Source organism: Cyclopterus lumpus, chromosome 1 (assembly GCF_009769545.1).
Source record: "Cyclopterus lumpus isolate fCycLum1 chromosome 1, fCycLum1.pri, whole genome shotgun sequence".
Lineage (NCBI taxonomy): Eukaryota > Metazoa > Chordata > Actinopteri > Perciformes > Cyclopteridae > Cyclopterus > Cyclopterus lumpus.
This window is the reverse complement of record NC_046966.1, coordinates 9,431,181-9,453,334: the sequence shown is the minus strand read 5'-3', so window position 1 is coordinate 9,453,334 and position 22,154 is coordinate 9,431,181. Positions and strand designations below refer to the sequence as shown.

Sequence of the window (22,154 nt, the reverse complement as noted above, 5' to 3'; positions counted from 1 at the left end):
TTTATTATAACACCAACATTATTCAAATAGCCTTTGTGGTTGCAGAGATACACCCTTTTTAGTTTGGGTATGTTATTTCGAGCAGAAACCTAAAAAACAGGTCGGTTTTTAAAAGGTTAAATACCATAAGGGATAGTCTTTAAATACTGTACATACTGTTATGCTCTTGTGATTTACTTTCTTCACTTTATATTTGCTACATCATAAGAAAGTTTCTTCCTCATCCGAATAACCTTAAAAAATGCCTAAACATAAAACTAGTAGCTGCTCAAGAAAAGCTTGCTCATTAGAGACACAAAGTAGACATTTGAAAGTTTTTTCTTGATTTTTTTTAAATGATCTTTAATAAAACTGCTGGTACAATGTGCTTTACAAAAGAAGCCAAGTGTGAGACACTGAGAAAGATGAGAAAAATACAAACGATTATCACCGCGGAGCAATTAATCGCACGGTACTCCTGGGCAAAAGGATCGGATTGCGTAAGAGCCCGTCCTCAGACGATTGGCTGGGTCTCTCTGATCAGCCACTCCAGTCCCTCCTTCCTGCCTTGCCTCTCCATCTCTGCTCCAATCACGTCCCGGCACGTCCTGTTGTAGTCGTTCACCCAGTCGCGCTGCAGGACAGAAAAGAGGGGTTGTGAAACCTTGAGGAAACTGTGGTTAAGTAGTGCTTAATGTAATAGAAATATATAGGAATATTAACACAAACTCACATTCCATAGATTGTTATTTGAAATTGTTCCTATGTGTCACATTTTTTCTCCAAGTCTTACGGAATGTTAAATAGGCTACATTTACCAATAAAATGTTTTGAGAAAATCTTTTAATGGGTGAATTTGATTATTTGAAATATTAAGCTAAATCCCGCTGGATATTCCTTACCTCCTTCTGAGTGAGCAGCTCTATGCTCATCATCTTGACTTGGATCGGAACCAGAGTGAGGGGCTCAAATGTCAGACTACCTCGGTTTCTGTAGTTGTACTGAACACACACACAGAAAAACACAATCATACGGATTTTCCTCATCAATAAAACTGACATAGTAAACGCCTTCGTGAGAATAATGTATTTTCCCTGGTGTTCCTTGTTATTCCCCGTTTAGTTTATCTCTCTGCTCATCACACTGACACTGTCTGCGGCCCGCTCATCAAGCACACATGCAGTATTTCTACTCCGGCTATCCGACCAGTCTCATATCTCAGTGGTATGCACACGCAGCATCGATAATGATTTCTCGTGTCATAACCTGCTTTTCCTGTGACCCAGGATCACCTTTTGACTGCCTTTCAGCTACCAGTGCATGCATCTTGACAAATAAAACCTTCCCGAGCATCAAACGCTATGGATTCCATGATTATATGAACATCAGGCCTTGGGCTCAGTTGAAGGACCTACTTTGGTCTTGGCTGGTACAACAAGGACCACATTTTCAATACGAATGCCAAAAGATCCATCTTCATAGTACCCAGGTTCTAGAAGAACGAAAGAATTGAGGTGAAAGTTCAGAACACAATCAAACAAAGCAAAGGCATAAAGAATGTAGTTCTGTCCCGGTGCTTTTAACTTCAGCGAAGGTTTCCAGCATGACAAACAGTTAAACTCGACGGTATGAATTGAATAAAAGCCCGTATGGAGTCCTGCCACTGGCTCAAAAGCGCTCTCTGCCATACCGTCACTGACGATCATGCCGGCCTCCAGAGGTTCATCAGCGAAGGTCTTGTAGCTGATGCCGCATGGCCCCTCGTGGACATTGAGGAAGCAGCCCACGCCGTGGCCCGTGCCGTGAAGGTAGTCCAGCCCCGACTCCCACAGAGCCGCACGGGCAAAGGAATCCAACAGGTGGCCTGGGGAGGGAACGCAGGATTACAGCTGGAGAGCGCACCTCAAAGTAATACATGAGAAAGTCAATCAAACATTCGCCCACATGTGACACCGAATGGGTTTGTCTATGTGTTGCCACTGTCATCTATCTAGTGCATGCTGAAAAATGGATGTTTGAGTAAGTAAACATTTCCATGTGATGAGTGATGTCAAACATTGTTTACTAGCTACTAACCAAAAGCATGCTCGCACTGAGCGACCACATGTTTACTGTTGACTTGTTTTTGACTAATAATAAGAGATCTTTATTCAACATAAGACAGACTGTGTATGTGAATGAATCCCTGTTCATCAATGCTGAACATCCTGGTATGTTATATACAGTGGAAGGTAACCCTGGTAACACCTTTAGTTCCGTTTGGGAAAACCGCAGCGCTGACAGCTATGTGTCCCTTCAGTACATAGGTAAAGCATTCCTAGAGGAAAGAGGGAGCACACAACACAAATAATAATGCTTTTGCTTTTAGATGTAACAACTCAAATAGCTTTTGGTCAATAAACTAAACTCCAACTTGAGATTAGATTTATTTGACAATGAACATAAATAAATGTACCTTCTCAAAAGCTGATGGCGTCCCAAAGTGCATGGTGCGCGTGACGTCTGTGGTTCCATCACTGCCAAAGACAGAATATACATGCAGATGTATGCATGTAAAAGCACAAAAACACACAACTACTACTACTCCTCAGTGGCAAGTGTTCTTGGCATTATGAGGCGAGGAGGTGATATACAAGTCATGGCTGGGTAGAATACATGCAGTTTATCTATATAATAATTATCTTGTTTACACATATTGAGCTCCAGAGTCGATCAGGTAAACTTCGTTCATGGAGAGGGTTCTGTTGGTTTCAGGCAGAGGTCTAAAAGAAAAAAGACCCACAAACAAAAACAAAAAGTCACCTATTATTAAAACAACAAAAGACTTTTCATGAAAAGAAAACAGCAGATACAGTTACACAAATCTAATACTCCTGGGTCTGTTTCATTAGCCCACTGACCTGTAATGTATGATTGCTCCGTTGGGACCCACGCTGGAAATTGTGGGGAAACTGAGACCAACGAAATCTTTCTGTTGACTGAAGGAGACAAAAAAGCATGAGAGGGGACATTCTCACACAATAATGCACACATCTTGATTAGAGATGAATAAATATCCAAATGCTTTAGGATCTCACACAGAGAATAAAACATGTGAAAATTGAACAAAGCACGTTTATTCCAAGGCCTTTAGTGGACATTTTACTGCACTTGACGGGGTGTCCAGTAGAGGGGGATGTTCCTCCACAATAGCCACTATCATGACGGTTTGGAATTTGACTCGGTGAAAGGTGTATAATAAGACATAGACAGAGTAAACAATAAAATAATTAAAATAAAAACATAAATAAAGTGCAATAATAGATACATATGGTAAACAACAAACAGATAACAATACAAGTATATATTTAAAAATAAAAGTGGAAAGTGTATTTTAATAAGATAAGAGAATATGTGCAAGGGTTAAAACCTCCATGGGAAAAAGAAAACACCCACCTGCGTAATTCTTCTGCCATATCGGCAGCAGAGATCTCTGTCACGGCACCGTTTGGAATCTATAAAACAATAACAGCAGCAACCGTCATGAGAGCTTTTAAATTTAAATAAACAAACATTTTACAGTTCAAGTGCAAGCCGGGTTATGTAAGGTTCTCCAACTGAAGACATGGTTCCCACAATCCTATTGACATACCAATCAGGGAATTTGAAGTCAGCATTTAAGATTTGTTTCCAAGAATAATAGTAATTATTCAAATAGTTGCTTTATCATATTATCACAAATATATATATTTTATAAACAGGGGCTTCTTCTTTACAAAAAGGGTTTAAGATAAGATGCCAAGAAAGTTGAGGCTCATTGGTGAATATAACATGACAAAATCCCTTGTTTTTAGTCTATTCATTCATTCAAGAAAAAAAAGTGACATCCTTGATTCATTTTCTTTAACGTTTAGTGGGAACCCTGTGAAGACGGACTGGAGGAATCTGGTACTTCCTCCTATGGATCTAAAAGTATATAATGAAAATACCTCCTTTTCCAACCAAGCAAAGAGTTCACAAAGGGCAACTGCATCCTTGATCTGTTGGGGAAAAGAGCAGAAGATGTAATACATTTTCTGTGAGGTGTACGTTTATAAAGAAGTCATGAATCCGTCACTGAAATTATGTACACGACAGATTTGAAGGCGCTCCAGAGTTTCTTACATGGGCCACTTTCATGCCTCGAATCTCAGCTGCGTTCTTCACTGCCTTGGCGAGGCAGAGTGGAGTGTAGGGAGTCGGAGACCTGTTGGCCTGGAATACAGGAAGAGGACACAATTACAGTGTAGCTGGTGTTACCTTACAATAAATTAGTTAAACGTGTCGAAATGTCTCCATTAGAAATATTTCAAGCAAAGTATTGCGCCACCTGTCAACGCCAAGAGAATTATGCTGGTCCCCCAAAATGCACATTACGATGCACATTAACCTTGACACTAGGGTGTTTGAGAATACATGTGTTTCTGTCCTTCCATCAGAAAGTCAGGCTGTGAGTGAGAACGTATAGTATAAGTACGATGTGACAGATGACACATGGGAGCGTGGCCACCGTGTATGAACAAGGAAAACACAACAGAGACACAATCTAGCTAACTGTATGGTGCTCGCTCACCTTGGGGATGACCTGTGTGAGAGCACAACTGGCCTTGTCACAGATCCACACCCTGTCCTTGGGGCTGTGTGCCGCGCAGATGGCCTGCAGCTCCGTGTAGACCGACTCGTACGGGAACGTACGGATGCTCAGCTCAGGCTTGCTGGGGGAGTCCAGCTGCAGGTGTTCTCTCAGTGCGGGATCAGAAAGACGCTTGAGGTCCACAAAAAGCCTGCAGAGAGGAAGGGGAAGTTCAGTGTGCTATTATAGTTTTAAGAAATACTTAATCCTCATCATTTATTCAGTATTATTTATTTAGCATTAAAGGTGGTTAACAGAGCCAATATGATGCTGCATTGTTATATTCCATTACCTTATTGTGTTCATCCCCACAATGGCATATGCAAAGAAAACAGGGTTGTACTCTATGTCTGCACCACGGAGGTTAAAAAGCCCTGAGGAAAGGAAACAGAACATTGCATTTTTATAACATTTGGTCAAATTTAAGAAATAAATAGTTCCATCCCCAAAGGACAGTGTTGGTAAACAGTATAGTGGCCTTAAAATACCGTATGGATGTCATTGCAATTTCTTTGGTGTTCAATATCAAAGTTATGATTGGACTTTCACTCATCCTTTGTGGATGCCCGAGCGTATCCCCTTCAATTGAATGCCCATTGAAACCCTCTTGTCCGAATGCTACCTAATGACAATCAAAATCAGCATTACTCTAAATAACACAAACCCTCAGACCAGACAATCAGAAACAAGAGCTCATTAGGAACGGTGAACGAGGTGCTCAGACAGGCATCTAGAGGGACACCTGTGCATCCCTGGGTCCTTGGATCGTGATCGTGTATCAAAACGTGTAACAGAAGGGATGTTGGGTAATGCTGCTTACACAACAACTGTACATCAACAAGAAGGCTCCCAAATTGGCAGGTTTGCTGTCAGCTAAGAAGTCGTTTAGTTGTGAAGGCCATACAGTACTGAAGTACAACCTGATGTTCCTGATAAATATCTCCACAGTGAAGGCGTTTAAGTCTGACATGTTGTAGATGTAATTAAATCCTCTCGACATTTCCAACACTGTGTTGAAGTACTCTAGAACGTAAAGAATGTATTCATACATGCAATCTCATCCAACGCCGTGGCAACGAACCAGGTGAGTTTCCTCTTTGTCATCTTGGCTCGCAGTGCTGTGATCTTGTCTTGCCAGGAAATACCTACAGGAGTGCAGGCACAGACAGTGAATTCACTTTCCTCAAAATACCTGTGCATCTAGTTACATACCCGCATGTCGTTTGTTTTGTAATCAAAAATCTTAAACACAATCCAAATGATGGACAATACGTCTGCTCTCAATAAAATAAACAATTCTTCAAGAATAAAACTGTGTCTACATTCTCTTCATGTCTGTTCTGTGTGTCTCTCCTTAGCTACTGTAAAATAACCGTGTACGTCATAATAATGGTGCCATGTGGTGCTTTGAACTTGCCGGTGTACTCTAAACCCAAGGTGCGGAGCTGTGTGCTGGGCCTCTCTGGGCGGTCCATCCAGACCGCATCAATCAGGTTATCCTGCACGGCCACCAGAGAGTGGCCGGCACTGGTCAGCGCCCTGGACATGTTCTTCCACTGGTCTGAAACGTAACATCAGAAGTTGTTAAGACGTGTTAACGGTGGTAATGTCACAGCACGAGAGCACCTGTGTGAAAGCTTACGAAGGTGTTGTTCAATGTGAGCATGTTACTCTGTAATCAGACCGGGCAGAAATACTGGAACCACATTGGACTCTAAGGCTCGACAATATGCCTGATGGTCATACAGGAAACAGAAGTTCAGATCACAATGAAGAGTCAAACATTCTCACTGTGCTCAAAATTCAAGATTTCTCCTTCGTGTTGAATATGTGGAAGAACACAGTGTTCATACAGCTCTGGTAGTGTTGGTGTAGTTCTGTTGATCGCTGGAAGGGAAATTGTACCTACCAGCAGCGATAATCCAAGGATCTACTCCCACTTTGGAGTTCTCTGGCAGGATACTGATCAGCCAGTCCTCTTGAGAGGGTGTTTGCTTCAGCCCTGGATACGATTATTGATCAACAAACAGAGACGTAGAACGAACAAAAGGTCATACCAGTATTTCACATTCAACATCTTTGAAGATTTATTTTTGATTTAAAAAGACCAGTGTCTTTTTAAATACAAAACAAGGCAATATTTTCCCATTTGTGTCTACTGTAGACATAAATAGGAAAATCTTGCCTTGTTTTTCCATTCTCAAATTAGGTCGAAACATTCTGTCTTACAGTCTGGCTGTGATTCATGCCTCATCATCAGGGCTTTGGTAACAGGTTGAAGGGTACTTTAGTGTTTGTGTATAAAGACTGACTTCAATACTGAATGTGTAGTTCAGATCTTAATCTTAAAGCACTCAAAAATAACCCAAACTGGAAAAATTAAAATGTTATAACATTACTAAGAGGCTGTTTTTATTTTTCTTATAACAGCAGAAACATAAATTAGGGCCAAATTACCCATCTTCATCAGGGTCCAGTTGTTGTCCATCTGCTGACTGGCCTGGAGGAAATATCGCCCATCAGTCCACATCGCAGCGTGCTGCTCTGTGACGATGGCCGTACCTACACATCACAACACACAAGGCGGATTGGACCTTTTCAGTCACAGATGCTTTGTTGGATCTGGGTCAGCACTTTGCAAGAAAACTGACTCTGTCTGGGATGGTGGTACACTACTCGATTACTATCACTAGTCTGTTACACATCTCATGTGTCAGTTGTGCTTGTGCAGTTCTGAGAAACAAAATATACAGATTTGCCTCTAAAATTACAGCAGCGAACAAACAGTCTGAGAATGTATGAGCTCTTCTTTTTTGCTGATTTCCCACAGGGATTATTCCAAAGTTGGCCACCTTGCCTGAAAGTACACCTCCGCTAACATCATGTAGTACTGTACAAATACAATTTAACATGAGACGCTGCATCGGGATCTGTTTTTTTAAACCTGAATATATCGAAGAATAATAGAAAAGTTGAATAAAAGTGAATGTATCACATTGACCTAGATTTATCCACAATGGAAATTTGATCTTAGCTTCAAGACAGCCCAGCTAGGATTGTGTTACATTGGCATTCGCACAGAAGCAAAACATACCTGCGGAGCCATTAAATCCACAGATAAACTCACGCCTGCAGTCACATGGTGCAATGTATTCACTCTGAAAGTCACATGGGGGGAGAGAGAGAGAGAGAGAGAGAGGGTGATCAGCTTCATTAACAATCAGTGGTGAGTGGCCATCAACCAGTCATTTAAAATGCCTACAAAAGAGCCACAATTAATTGTGAAGGTCAGACGAGGCCTGAGTGAGGACACACAGTAAAATATGCCGGAATAGCAGCTGCATGACTGTGAGCTCGTGATCAGAAGCCTCTTATATATATGTATATATATATATATTCAGGTGTGATCTTGCTCACCTGGTGTGCATCTCCAGAAGGGACGATGTACGCCTGTATGGGCTCAGAGAAGAACTTACAATTCTTCATCGCTTGGCGAAGCTGCCTGAGCAGCTCTCCTGTGATCTTTGGAGACATGGCGGTGTCTGCATGGAGAAAGAACATGACACACGCAAAGCACAATTTGTCACCACACCTGTTCAAAAAAAGAGCTACAATGCCAGTCGCGTGTATGAATTAAGTGATGGTCAAGATAAATGCTGCTGGGGTTTACCAAGTGCAGGCAACTATGCGGACAAGTACGATGTGAAAAGATTCTGTTGTCGAAAATAATTCCCGCAAATTTCAGAGAACTAACGCCTTAAACAACAACACCTGAGGAATTTCCCTCGTCTATTGTTATCCAACCCCTCCCTAATTATCCAGAGATTACCTGACTTTTGGGAAGTCATGTTGATTTCAGGTGACTGGAGCAGGGCAGTGGCTGACTGGAGCCTTACCTGACTACTAACGTGGAGCTCAAAGTCACAGTCCACACCTGGATCTTTAACCCGCTGCAACGCGTTGATTGAGCAACGGTCAAGTTAAATATTAAAAGAACGGTGGCTGGCACTGAGACGGCGTGCACGTGTGCAGTGGTGTATTATTCACTTTTACAACTCACGCTCACTGCAGGGCGATGCCGCTTGGCGTAAAATGAACTTCTGCGAGCTGACCAATCACGTTCACGGTACGCTTCATCGATGAGCTCTCCGATTGGCTACACACTCTGCATGCGATTGTTGTTTACAAGTAGACATTGTGGTTCAGACGCCTTTACATACGCAACTTGCGACCGTTAGCTTCGACGGCTAACCGGCTCAAATAAAGTCAAACGGCTGCTCGTGGTATTCCGACATAACCACGCAGCTTGGGTTGAAGAGGAAGGGCGACTTTTTATTCACAAAGCATCCCCGTCGTCAGCAGGCCGACCATAACACACGTCACCCTCGCGTTAATTCATTCAGGGAGTCGCCGTTGTTTTTAACGTGGTGGTGGCACGCCGGTGGGATATTAGTACATTAGTACAGGTTTTACGGCTCAAAGTAAACGCACTACACTCCGCTTGGACACGCGGACGTACACGCTGCAGACTCGGGCGTGAGGCAGCCAGCCGTCCAGTCCCCCTGTGCCTCCCCACACCGCCGCTAGTTAACGTCTAAGCCCCCCGCATGCAGCCAGTGAAATGCCGAATACACACCCGGGGTTTTCGTCTTGTAAGCGTGCTTCTCGGGTGAACAAACGAGACGCTCGTGTATCAGCTCGGACCGTGTGTTAATTTACAAAACAGAAGGCTGCCATTTCGTTGTTGACGTTTGAGGTCACGTGACTGCAGTTTCCTCCAGTAGACGGAGAGGGATCCAGACTCGCCTCCTTTTCTGTGAATAATAGTCCATACACCGAACAACACAATCTATAAATATGCCTACAATTATAATCTACGGCAGACATTTTAAATTAAACCACGTTGATAGTAAAGTAGGAGGTATCAGGGAATTTATTAAATAATTGATTACAACAGCTTACAATTGTTTCCATGGACCACACTGGAAGTTAGAAGATATACACAATGAGTTGATAAAATAATTGAGACCTAATTTATTCACGCAAACACGCAAATGCTAGATTTAAATATACTGTGCGCTTTATTAAAAGAAATGAACAGGCCATGAGGGCAAACTCCATGGCCAAAAAGTGTCAACAGAATAATGTCTATGATTTCTGGAATCCAATAGCCCCATCCAATATTGATGGGGCTATTGGTTCGGACAGTATTGCAGATCTGTGGAGTAAACATTATAGGGATATTTTCAACAGTGTTAAGAGTGACACATTTAATATTGGTGATGTTCCAAATGATGCTTGTGTGTGTATTAGACCTGATGAAGTGTTGTATGCCATTGAAAAATTGGCATTGAACAAAGCATGTGGCCTTGACCAAATAACAGCACAACATCTGAGGCATGCTAGCAACAGCATGTCAGTGTAACTCGCTCTGTGTTTCTCTGGATTGTTAATGCATGGCGTACTTCCTGACTCGATGCTCACTGTTCTGTTAGTGCCAGTAATCAAAAGTAAAACCGGCAAAATATCCAGCATTGAAAATTAACGACCAATTGATCTGGCCAGTATAATTTCTAAAGTATTAGAACGAATCCTCTTAGATAGGCTTCAAGATTACATCATAACCACTGATAATCAATTTGGTTTTAAAAGTAAACATAGCACAGACTTATGTATATATGCACTGAAAGAAGTTGTTAGTAAGTACAGGAGACATAGCACCACAATAGTTATGTGTTTCCTGGATGCATCTAAAGCTTTTGATCGAATGAATCATTCCAAATTGTTTATCAAATTGCAAGAGCGAGGGGTCCCTCCTTATTTGATTAGAATTTTGCACTTTTTGTATTCACGTCAAACCATGCGAGCTAGATGGGGTAAGAGTGTATCTGCACCCTTCCTAATGACCAATGGGGTCCGACAAGGTGGAATACTGTCACCTGCTCTTTTTAATCTATATATGGATGACCTTTCTAAAGAGTTAAAAGAGTGTAAGACAGGATGTATGGTGGGTAAAAGTCTTATTAACCATCTGATCTACACTGACGACTTAGTGGTCCTGTCCCCTTATAGCGCTGGTTTACAACAATTGCTCAGAGTCTGCCGAAGGTATGGTGTGCACTATGATATCAAGTTCAACTCTAAAAAGAGTGTTATAATGATAGCTAAAACCAAGGAGGTTCAGAAGCTACATTTTCCTTCTTTTTTCTTGGGAGACCAGGAGCTAAATGTGGTGCAGAAAGTCAGATATTTGGGTCACATCATCAGGAACGACCTCAGTGATGATGATGATGTGCAGCGGCAGTGTTGCAAACTTTATGCACAAGCCAACATGCTGGCACGTAAATGTCATATGTGTACAGAAGATGTTAAAACTGCTCTCTTCAGAGCCTACTGTACTCCTCACTATACAGCCCACCTGTGGTGCAGTTATAGTAAAGTGAAAATTAAAAAGATTCAGGTGGCATTTAATGATGCTTTCAGAATCTTGCTCAAGCTTCCCAGCTGGACAAGTGCAAGTCAGATGTTTGTGACTCGTAATGTTCCCACTTTCCATGCTGTGTTGAGGAATTTTATATACAAATTTAAATGTCTATTAAATTACTCAGAAAATGTAATTATAAAAGCCTTAACTGAGCCAACACAGAGTGATACAAGGTATTTTTTCTTGTTTCTGGAAACATTGGAACAAGTGTTTGTATGTTTTTTTAACCACAAGTGACTTTTTAACTGCAGTGGTTGTTAATTACTTAATTTTCCAGAAGGTCAGAGGTCAAGAGCTGAAAGACCAAGGATGGACACTTGCCAGGGATTTTTCACAGCCTATAGTCATTGTCTTAATAATGGTTTGTTATAACTGATATATAAAGCAATAGTTAATAATTTAATAATACCATTTTCTAGAATTGCTAAAGCACCGTGTGCTCTGTGCTCACTCATATATTCATGTGCTGAAATTTGTTTAGGCAAAGAAAAAATCGGACTATTGGCACAAGACATACAAAAATTATTATATTTTATTCCCAATGTTCGAAACATTTACATATATTTTGACATGAATATATGGATGGTACATAAAAGAAGAAATCAGGTTATCGTAAATATGTACAGCATAAATTTCCCCCTCCTTTAACAGTAGATTAATCAAACATAAGCAATATCTGTTGCGGAACAATGACGTGTCTATAAAGGCCACATTTAACAGTTAATGAATAGCTTGTTGCTTAAAGTTAGTTGTACAAAGAAACATGGTTATTATTTGCTTGATAATGAATCGGATGAATCATTTGGTGGGCTACAGTTCATAAACATGTTCATAGTTTTACAATAGAAGGATCCATGATGATGCACGGTGTGGCCCAATCGCTGAGCTTATAAAGAAACTGGGGTTGGCAGCAGAAAGGCGGCAGCAAACATCAAGCCCAGAAGAAAAGTTCCTGGCATCAGCAGCGGACCTGCGTTTCCTGAGGGTCCTACATCCGTATCTGTATCCATTATTAGAATGATTACATAAAGCTAGAAAGAAATCAGCTAGAATGTTTTGCTGAGAAGTAATGAAACATTGACCAGCAAGACAAACACAGAAGGACTCTCCCTTGAATGCATGAACAATTTCAAAGCTATATAATTACAGCGTGGAGCGTACTTACTTGTACATGAGTCAGACTCTTGGAACATGCCCATGTTCTCGTTGGTTTTGATAGACTGCAGTAGCTCTGTGCTGACATCCCCTTTTAAGATACAGACAACGTGGCAATGTTTAATTACACATACACTGTCCAAGCCAATCCAAGATTGATTTGTTATAGTTGAACAATTATTGCATAGCAGCAGTCCAAAGGTGGTCATGGACTTGCTTTTCCATCATTAATCAGATGATGATATACCTGAAATGCTGCACTGTTTTTTTCAAACAAATAACTTCTTTAACTTTCAATGGATGTGATTGCTTTGCATGTAATTTTGGTTTAAAAAATCAGTATCTGTTTATTATTTTAGTTTACTATCCTCTTAAGCACTGCAAACATCATTTTACAAATTCTCAGCTGCCTGCTGTCACACTCATTATCACGATACAGGAGGCCTTATTATTGCAATAGTAAGCTCTTGTGGGAGAAATGGGAGGGCATAAATGCCGGTCCTGTGCTATACTGTGTGAAACCTCTGAACGGCTACTTCTCTGTTCCCCCCTGGGACAGAGGAAGGGACAGAACATGAGACACACAGACATTCAACTCCAGGATCAGGTTACTGTGCACATTTTCTGGTTTTCTAAAGATTCAATGGCTGTAATTGTTCATTGTCCTGATGGACACAGCCTGGGCACACAGCTATGCCCAGATAGGTCCTGGAAGCCTGAAGTAGCAGACATCTTTATAGCCTTACGTGCTGCACATATACAGTCCGATAGATTTATGTCAAAAAACGTTGCTCTTCTGAACACATGATGTTCAGAACAAAAAGAGGAAGAAGAAGGAAAATTGACTGGAGTTTCTGGTGTTTAATACAACTAGACACACTGCTGTATTTACACAGGTGCATGCTTTTTTTAGAGGGTTTCTGTCTCACCAGACACCATGAACTCGATTTGCTGGCACTTTCCACCAGCTGCAGAGAGAGGAGAGCCAGCCAGGATGGTGACTCGCGCCTTCTCCAACTCCAGGACATCTGCAACCCTCTTACGGAAGTCATATCTGTGCAAAAATAAAGAAAACATCAACTCTGTGGTCCAGATATGATCAAACAAATGTTTTCAACCAATCTTCAGGGATTGTATTGCTTTGTCAGTTACACTTTATAATAAGGGTACTACAAAAAAGTAAATTATCAGTCATAATATATAAAAGCAATAAACACAAATATAACAACAATATATAAAATACAATACAATACAATACAATTCAATACAGGGACATAGGTACAATTACTGCAGTTAAAAAGTCACTTGTGGTTAAAAAACATACAAACACTTGTTCCAATGTTTCCAGAAACAGGAAAAAATACCTTGTATCACTCTGTGTTGGCTCAGTTAAGGCTTTTATAATTACATTTTCTGAGTAATTTAATAGACATTTAAATTTGTATATAAAATTCCTCAACACAGCATGGAAAGTGGGAACATTACGAGTCACAAACATCTGACTTGCACTTGTCCATCTGGGAAGCTTGAGCAAGATTCTGAAAGCATCATTAAATGCCACCTGAATCTTTTTCATTAATAAGTTAATAAGGCTTTCCCCCACCATACATCCTGTCTTACACTCTTACCCCATCTAGCTCGCATGGTTTGACGTGATTACCAAAAGTGCAAAATTCTAATCAAATATGTTATCCTTCTTTTGCGAGACAGTACACTGGTTTTGTTTTGAATAGTTTCACTATCACTCAACAACATCATAGATAACCAGTTATTCTATTTGCTTTCAGTTTACAGTTCAGGTATTTTGTGATGAACAGGAGAAGATGAACTGGTCTTGTAAGATTCATTGAACACTCATTTACTGGAAGTCAGTTTTGACCAAACCCTTCAGCTGGAACTAAAGGCTAAATGTCAAGAGATTTAAAATCCAATTCTTAAGACAGGGTGTTAGATATGCAGGTTTTTATTGCACTCACCTGCTGAAGTTAGTCATTGTCGGGAAGGTCAGCCGTGCCCAAGGAGATTCTGGCATGATGTCTGCACATGCGATGATGCTGTCTCCATTCATCAGCAGTACAGCTCTTTGGACCACTACAAACACATGAAACAACTTTAATGGCATTGCAAGCAGGAGCATTTAAGAGATTACTTCTGCAAACACCTTTTCTAACATACATTATATTATTTTGTTTATTATTATTTGTCACGTTTGCAAATACATTATTTCTCATGTTATGGGTTATTCTTGTTTTGTTTTGTTGTTATTTGTTATATGTTAAGAAATATATCTAAATCTAGGTATTGAGATCTTGAATTCTTACCACTGCTAGATACACTGAGAAAAAAAAGCATTGTCAGTGTACCTGTGTTGTCTCCAGAGAGCTGTATGATGCTGTCAGTGAGGAGCTGTCTCTCCATCAGGCTGACTGGGCCGTGTCTTGTGGACACCTCCCCCACCACACAGCTCAGAGGGTTCAATAGTGAACAGCTGGAGCTCTGACGGAGTTGGAGAAAGGAAGAGCGGGCACAGTGTTAGCACCATTATGCATGTTATCTCACATTTAATGGTCATGCTTTTATTGCAAAAACATAACTGGCCCTCCTTCTCTGCAATGGTAGAAAATGTTGTACCATTGTATATTCATAATATAGGACTTACAAGCTGGTGTCTACTATTCCTGTAGATACATTCATTAAGACTAGGAAACTAAATCAGAGCGGACATCGACAACAAATTAAATACTTTGAATACTTAAATATCAGCTAACAGCTCGGCAGTAGCAAGAACACTGATTTACTGTGGATTTATGCTGATGATTGAACTGCTTCAATACTTGAGTATCAGCCTTCCAGAGCAGTCAACAGAATTTAGAAGAAGTGCAGAAGTCAAAGAAGCAACAGGCCGGTCTCACCATTGACGTCATGTTGAAGGGATTGAATGTTCCTCCCCTGATGCACTGGCGGGTGTCAACGCGCCGGGTGCTTGTGATGAACATGGAGGCCACATTTGTCTGCAGGGAGGAGGTAAAATACAAGTGTACTTGCTGTATATCTGTGTGATTTAAATGATTCTCATAAATACAGAAAGTAACACACACACACATTAACAATGAACACATGATTCAGACACACGCTTACAATCTCTTGATCCTGTTGCTTTCAAAGGCAACGAAACTAAATTGATGGTCAACAATTAATATTGTCCGAGTGTAGATTTAAACCCTATTTATGAGTCTTACATTTTGTGTTGTTGATTGAAGTGTCACCTCCAGTTTGACATCACTGCTACTCCCGTCAGGAAACATCTGCTGGCGCTGCGAGAAAGAACAACAGACATGTCCAATATTAACAGGCAATCGGAGGGTCTGAATTGAACATGCATACTCTCATAGTAATTAGTTCAACCAGAGCCTGGTGCTTGTTTTGCTGAAATATATGGAATGGATAATGCTCGATGGGGTGTCCATTATCAGGAATTAATGGACAACAACATGCAGCTCCAAGGGCATTATCCTACTAAGAAAAGAAATGAAGAATTAATTTCTATTTTGACTGCTATTTTCCTCTAAATGGGACCATAATTTACTAAATGAACATCATGCTGTATTGAAGAATACTTGAAACTCGTGATTGAGAACATAAACTCATGTTTGCAATGTTTACTGAAACAGGCTTCTTACAACCAGAGGAGTCACACCCTGCTGTCTATTAAAAAGAATGCAAGTTTAAGGCACTTCAACATTGACTTTTTCAGACATGAGGTTGCTGCCTCGATGGATTTTACAATGTAAACTGTTATTCCATTCTTATACTCACTCTGTCACTCATTTAAATCTGCCTGCAAATTTAGCCGATGAAGGTGAGTGGCAATGTTTAATCCTCAGACTATCCTTGATAATATAGCCTCTTAGGTGATACAGTATTACAAGCTCTTATACATAGACGTAGTGCAGAGCTCAGTATGGGGCCTCTGGAGGGTGGCTGACAGAGACAGCTGTTCCCATGGGGATCTTCCTAGTTCAGGGGGCCTGTAGGTTTAACTAGCCAGCAAACAAATGCTAAGCTAAACTAATGATCCCGCCCCTGCTTCCCATGGCTCCTTGTTGCAACCGACCACAAGCATAATGAATTCACTGTCTGTCCAGTGCAGCAGAACTACTCTGTCATGTTTTTGTGGCAGCTTGGATCCTAATAGATTAGAAAGAGAGAAAACCGTGTGTGGCCATCAAAGAAAAAAAAACATTGGATTCTAATTCTTTTAATTTGCTCCTGTCAAGTGGAAATCGCTTCTGGTGATGGGCTGGGTATGGTGATTTTCATTTGAATTGATAAGGCCGTCTTCTAAATTTTCTGACCTTATGAATTGAAGAAACACTTTCCAAGTCCATTTCAAAATGCTAATGTCAAAACATCAAGTTACATATAAAGGAAGTTGATTCAGTTTCAATTCAGTTTATTTTGTATAGCCCAAAATCACAAATTACAAATTTGCCTCAGAGGGTTTTACAATCTGTACACATACGTCATCCCTGTCCCAGGACCTCACATCGGATCAGGAAAATACTCCCAAGAGAAGAATGTTGTTTTACATGACCATTATCCATTTGTATTACAAAGGAGAATGTATTGGTGATATTTCCGGTTCCATGACTTCTATCAAATATGTTTTTAGATTTGGGTTTGGTAACCTGAATTATTACAATCATTTAATTATAGAAATGAGTGTGGGTGTGAGCCACCCACAGATGAATGCAATATTGGAGGTGTGGTAGATGAGAACAACCACTGTCTTTCTTAAAGGGGACTTCCTTGACTTTACACATCACAGCCTTTTTATGGGTCCCAATGGTGAGAAAGTTGTATAAAGTTGTCACTTGAGTCTGCGTCGATTGGGGTTGAAGACTACACATTTGAAAATGGTAGAGCATTAGAAAGAAGTTGGCTTTCAAGATCTCTGTTGCCATCTCCTTATCTCTGCTTAAACTAGCGGCTCTGGGCTACATTAGCCACTGCTAGTTTAACACCTGAATCTCTAGTGGAAAAGACTTTGGCTCTTACCAGTTTCACTGTCCCAGTCACTGCACCATTGAAAACAGCCTGAGCAATGGTCCATTGTCCGTCTGTATTCCTGTCAGCTGAGATGTCAGCACAGCGCATTCTGCCCAGAAAACACACAAGAGGAAGACACAAAAACACAAGATAAATTTAAGAATATTCTCCTCCGCAATGTGAAGGTGTATCTTTGTGTTAAAACACAAAACATGAGGAGGAAATGACACAATGTCTATGATATCCTACACCTTTGATTACCCTCACTAGACTAGCCAGAGAGACACTCAGGGTGGTGAAGCTTATTTGTCTGCTCATCCTTCATCCAAGGCATCAGTGACTATTCACTATTCAACTTTACAGCTACTAGAGTTGATGCCGTTTTTCTATGCTGTATCTCTGTATCATAGTGCACATGAAGTAATGAGAAAAAGAGTCAGTGGCTACAGAATGGTTGTCACAGTGACCACTACTTCTTCACATACAGGAACCTGTGGTCATCCTGAATGTAAAATATTTGCATACTTTTGGTTTCTTTCTGTCTAAACACAAAAACATAAATGCACACAGGTTCTCACCTTGATGCGTTTCCTGAGTAGTGAATCACCAGTGACCTTCCCACTATGCTGTAGGGTCCAGTTAATGGCATGGCAGGGTCCATGTATACAGCCTGAGACTGGTTGAGGCTATGCAGAGTCCCAAACTTCCCGCCCACGTCCCCAATCTCATATTGGTCCACTGTGCCCACTCCAGGTGCGGGGTTGTTTGATGTGTTTACGGCTAACGGGTTATAGTGGCCCAGGATGTTTGCGTTGGAGCAGGGCTCTGTGCTGCCAGGTTTGATGGGCAGTATGTGAACATGGTAACCCCCAGCTAAGGAGTTCAGGTTATTCAGGCTTACGTTTATAGTTGTGGGGCCTTGTGGGGCAGCCTGGGAGAACCGGACCTGTCCGCCGGGAATCTGGGAGCCAAACCAGCTACCTAAGCTAGCTGTGGCGATCCGCACCATTGTGACGTTGGCACAAGCGATCCTTGGCCCTCCAAGTTCTGCTTCATGGATGACCACCGATTTACCGATTATGGCTGACCCGGACAACCAGGAAGTGACATCAGTGAAGAAGTTTTTTGCTTGCACTCCGCCCACTGCGGTGTTAAGGTTGATGGTGCTGTGTTTTCGAGAAAGGTCTCCCACCTCGCAGGATAAGAGACTGGACGGGCCACAGTGGAGGGCATAGCTGCTGTCTCCTGTGTTAATGTTAAAGGGGTTCCAGTGTCCTCCTGTTGTGCTGCAGCGCCTTTCATCGTCATCCCTCTCTGCGCTGATGGGGTAGGTGTGAACATGCCAGTTGTGGTTTCTGGTTGCTGTCATTGAGGGATTTCCATATGACAGGTCCATGAAGATGGATACGTCAGACAGGGGGTTGTCTGTTAGCTGGGTGAACCAGATCTCACCGACCACAGGGTTCTGAAATGTGGCTCTGCCTACAATCACTTCACCAGGATAGCTAATGCCCGAACAAGCATACCTAGCACCATCGGTTTGGTGAATTACAACTGAGCGACCTACAATGCTGTTTGGTCCAAACAGAGGGAGGTTGAAGTCCATGAACATCATGACCACCTCATTTTTATCTGCAAGGGACATGTGCTTGCTGCTGAGGTCACCGATTTCATACATGTCGTGGGTGGAACCTGGCACTTTTGGGTATGTTGGGTTGCTCGTGTTGACAGCGAATGGATTCCAGTGGCCGCCCACATTGTCATTTGAGCACTGGCTGGATGAAGGTGACCTGACTGAGGGGAGAGGGAAATTGTGGACATGGTAAGGGCCTACTCTGCTCTGTAAGTTAGTCAGGTTCACCCTCAACTCTGTCACATCAAACGGGGAAGCCTGACGGAAGCTGAAGTATCCTTTGATCTCTCCCATATTCACGACAGCTCTCACCTGTTTCTCCGGCACAATATACATCTGAGCACACTTGTAACTTGACCCCATGCGGAGGAGAAGAAAGCTATTGTTGAAGCTGGTCAGGTCCAGACGGGATTTCTCAGCCTGTAAGGGGGTTCCGGTTTTTAGGACACCCAGATTGGTCAAAGCAGAGGGATCCAAGCTTCCAAGAAGGACATCACAGCTTGCAGCGGGGCTTGTGGATCCAAAGATAGTGACATTAGTTTGTGAGGCATTGACCTGACCGATAGTAACTAGGTCTGCAAGCAGCCTGATGTTGGTATTTCCTTTGTTACGGCGCATGTAAAGATTACCCGCGATGGGGCCGGTGAACCTGGCCTGATAGGTATTGAGTGTTTGACCTTGACTTACACCCGTACATACTTTAGTACCGTTACACGTCTGCAAAGTCAGCGAAAAGTCATCCAGGTTTGAACTGCGCTCAAGGAGGCTTGAAATGTTGACGGTGGGATTTGAGGAGGGATCAGCCGCGAAGGCGAAAACGCTGGAGCCGATATTTGCTTCAGAACAAGGTTGAGCGTAATGGCCATACATGACGGGGAACTGGCTCAGGGAGAAGTTAATTGAACCACAGGTTCCTGCACCAGACACGTTGACAGTGGCCATCTGGGAGGTGGAGTTAAAGTGGACCTGCCCTGTGACACCTCCCATGTTCAAAGGCGCCACAAACTGAACACAGGAAATGGAATCTGAAAAGGACGACAAGGAGGAAGAGATGATACTATCAGTTTTCCTACTTATTAATACACATCCCTCCTCAACAAATGAATGTACAATCACCAACGTTTAAATAATGGTCCAATGATATCTGTGAACTACAATACAATGTGGTTAATGTTGGACAACTAAAGCATTTTAGTTAAGGCAATGGAAAGATTACAAAAATCACCCTTCAGACATCAGTCAAGATATAACAAGATACTCTGCTTGAAGTAGTAATTTGAGTCCAATGTGGGCGCAAATCCTTAAAATGAATTGTTATACTTCTCTCTCATTAGCACAACAAAAATATGCATGAATATGCAGCTATCGTTCATGTAAAAAAATGTAACTAATGGACACACAATGTACTTCACAAGCTGCATATCAGATCATGATTGACTTCCACGCTGGTTGACTTCCTTCAAGTGTCAAACACTACACACAAATCATTCAATGAATGTTTGAGTAATGCACAAATATCCAAGTAAAATAATAACAAGCAAAGGCTTTGAGAGGACGGGGCCAAATGTTTTGACAGCACACATTTATCAAAACAATACAACATACATCTATTACCATGACCTCCGCATCCTTACTTTTCACCACACTTTATCCAGCAACGGGTTTGGATTCAATTTAATTCAATTTCTTCTCGCACAGAAACCAACACATACTGTACACACAGTTGTGTTTTTGGGGACGTTACATTGACTTACATTTAGTTCCTGGAGTTAAAGGGAGGTACAACTGTCACCCAACACCCTCACAGGTATTAGTGATCCATTTGCACGCGAGAATTAATTAATTAATTAATTAATTAACTGAAGAGTTATGCAAGCTATGAAGAAGCTTAAATGATACAGTACAAAAAGGTGGAAACCAGTTTTAAGTTGTAAAAAAACAAGATATATGTATTAGTGAAGCGAGGGTCTCGACCAACAGGTGTGTTTTTGAAATATCAAAACATTTTAGTTAGAATTAAGATTGGTGCACATTTTAGTTTCTATTCTCATTTAAATGGTATTTATAGCAGCCATTTCAATTGAGAGTTAATAGTGTAAATGCTACTTTCACAGTGTGATGACATTAGAATGATCATTTTAATTCTATTAAACTATTTAAAGTATTTTTTAAAAGCAAATCAAAAGACTTCTAACTAATGAGAGGAGTGAGCTGATGCTGTAATTGTTATAACTGATTTATACTAATATAATAGTTTTATCACCATATTTTTATAATCCAATATATATATATATATATATATATATATATATATATACATATAATAGTTTTTTTTACATTTTACATCAAAACATGTAGTTGCACATAGTTTAAAACCTTTGGCATAAAGACAGCTTAACGCATAAATCATTCATGAGGTCCATGTGGTAAGAGGTCAAAGTTGACCAAATACTCACCAAGTAAAGCAAGCAGTAATTGTTATAAATAATCAATTTCAAAGCATTGGCCTAGTGCTAGAGTTATATGCTGTGAAGGACTCTTCAGGCGGTAGTCATAAGGTTGTAAAACCATATTTTTATAATCCAATATATATATATATATATATATATATATATATATATATATATATATATATATATATAATAGTTTTTTTACATCTAGTTTCATAAACTGTCAAAATATGTAGTTGCACATAGTTTAAAACCCTTGGCATAAAGACTGCTTAACACATAAATCATTCATGAGGTCCATGTGGTAAGAGGTAAAAGATGACCAAATACTCACCAAGTAAAGCAAGCAGGAGGACAGCTGTCAGAGGATGCATGATGGCAGATGTCTAAAAGACACACAGCAAAGAGGAAATCTCTATATAGAATTGGAGGACAATTATCTTGAAAGACATGCAAATCCTGTAAAGGGCGAAGGTGAGAAGACAAAAAGGAACAGCTCATTTACATCGTTAGAAGTTCAAGGACTGGAAGAAGATGGAGTGAGCAGCGAAGTCTTTTCTCCAAGAACATGTCAGGTTTAGCTGGTTTTCAAAAGTGTGCAGCCAGCCTTGTGCTTCGGTTTTTCAGCTGCAGTCTTGTCTGAGTCCTCCTGTGATTGGCCAACGAGTCGTCAGTGGCTCATAGACAGAGGCAGGGGAGGAAAGGCGGAATATTTGGCAGCATGGATGGGTGGAGATGGCCTAACCCTGTCGT

General features: G+C 41.1%; 2 protein-coding genes across 3 annotated transcripts; both read right to left on the bottom strand.

Annotated features, from left to right (window-relative positions):
• Positions 1-331: 331 nt before the first annotated feature.
• xpnpep1 (X-prolyl aminopeptidase (aminopeptidase P) 1, soluble) lies at positions 332-9,409 on the bottom strand. The gene is made up of 20 exons (XM_034541943.1): positions 9,267-9,409; positions 8,048-8,172; positions 7,725-7,788; positions 7,088-7,192; positions 6,540-6,632; positions 6,048-6,191; positions 5,680-5,775; positions 4,923-5,004; positions 4,571-4,781; positions 4,123-4,212; positions 3,948-3,998; positions 3,415-3,473; positions 2,880-2,957; positions 2,670-2,741; positions 2,435-2,495; positions 2,227-2,296; positions 1,670-1,843; positions 1,395-1,471; positions 882-980; positions 332-613 (listed from the first exon to the last, which is right to left on the bottom strand). Exons 2-20 carry the CDS (start codon positions 8,162-8,164, stop codon positions 494-496), a joined length of 1,863 nt encoding a protein of 620 aa, XP_034397834.1. The 5' UTR covers positions 8,165-8,172; positions 9,267-9,409; the 3' UTR covers positions 332-493.
• A 2,219-nt stretch (positions 9,410-11,628) lies between these two features.
• cusr (Copper-only SOD repeat protein) lies at positions 11,629-22,078 on the bottom strand. 2 transcript variants are annotated; one of them, XM_034543891.1, is made up of 11 exons: positions 21,907-22,078; positions 21,736-21,787; positions 17,897-19,976; positions 17,328-17,427; positions 15,509-15,583; positions 15,182-15,280; positions 14,633-14,765; positions 14,246-14,360; positions 13,199-13,323; positions 12,280-12,360; positions 11,629-12,114 (listed from the first exon to the last, which is right to left on the bottom strand). In XM_034543891.1, exons 2-11 carry the CDS (start codon positions 21,773-21,775, stop codon positions 12,002-12,004), a joined length of 2,961 nt encoding a protein of 986 aa, XP_034399782.1. In that variant the 5' UTR covers positions 21,776-21,787; positions 21,907-22,078; the 3' UTR covers positions 11,629-12,001. The 2 variants fall into 2 exon arrangements, with proteins under 2 accessions (XP_034399782.1, XP_034399790.1); XM_034543899.1 differs by having other exon boundaries at positions 21,736-22,078.
• Between the last annotated feature and the right edge of the window lie 76 nt (positions 22,079-22,154).

What these genes read in the sequence shown, in the direction of transcription:
- xpnpep1 (XM_034541943.1), bottom strand. Translation starts at nt 8,164, where the DNA reads ATGTCTCCAAAGATCACAGGAGAGCTGCTCAGGCAGCTTCGCCAAGCG. An exon ending in GGCGTTGGATGAGATTGCAT is followed by an intron (nt 5,005 to 5,679) that starts GTATGAATACAT and finishes TCCTTTCCTCAG; the next exon opens with GGCTTTTTAACCTCCGTGGT. An exon ending in TTGCTTGGTTGGAAAAGGAG is followed by an intron (nt 3,474 to 3,947) that starts GTATTTTCATTA and finishes ATTGTTTTATAG; the next exon opens with ATTCCAAACGGTGCCGTGAC.
- cusr (XM_034543899.1), bottom strand. Translation starts at nt 21,775, where the DNA reads ATGCATCCTCTGACAGCTGTCCTCCTGCTTGCTTTACTTG. An exon ending in TTCAATCAACAACACAAAAT is followed by an intron (nt 15,281 to 15,508) that starts GTAAGACTCATA and finishes TCCTCCCTGCAG; the next exon opens with ACAAATGTGGCCTCCATGTT. An exon ending in CCTTCAACATGACGTCAATG is followed by an intron (nt 14,766 to 15,181) that starts GTGAGACCGGCC and finishes CAACTCCGTCAG; the next exon opens with AGCTCCAGCTGTTCACTATT.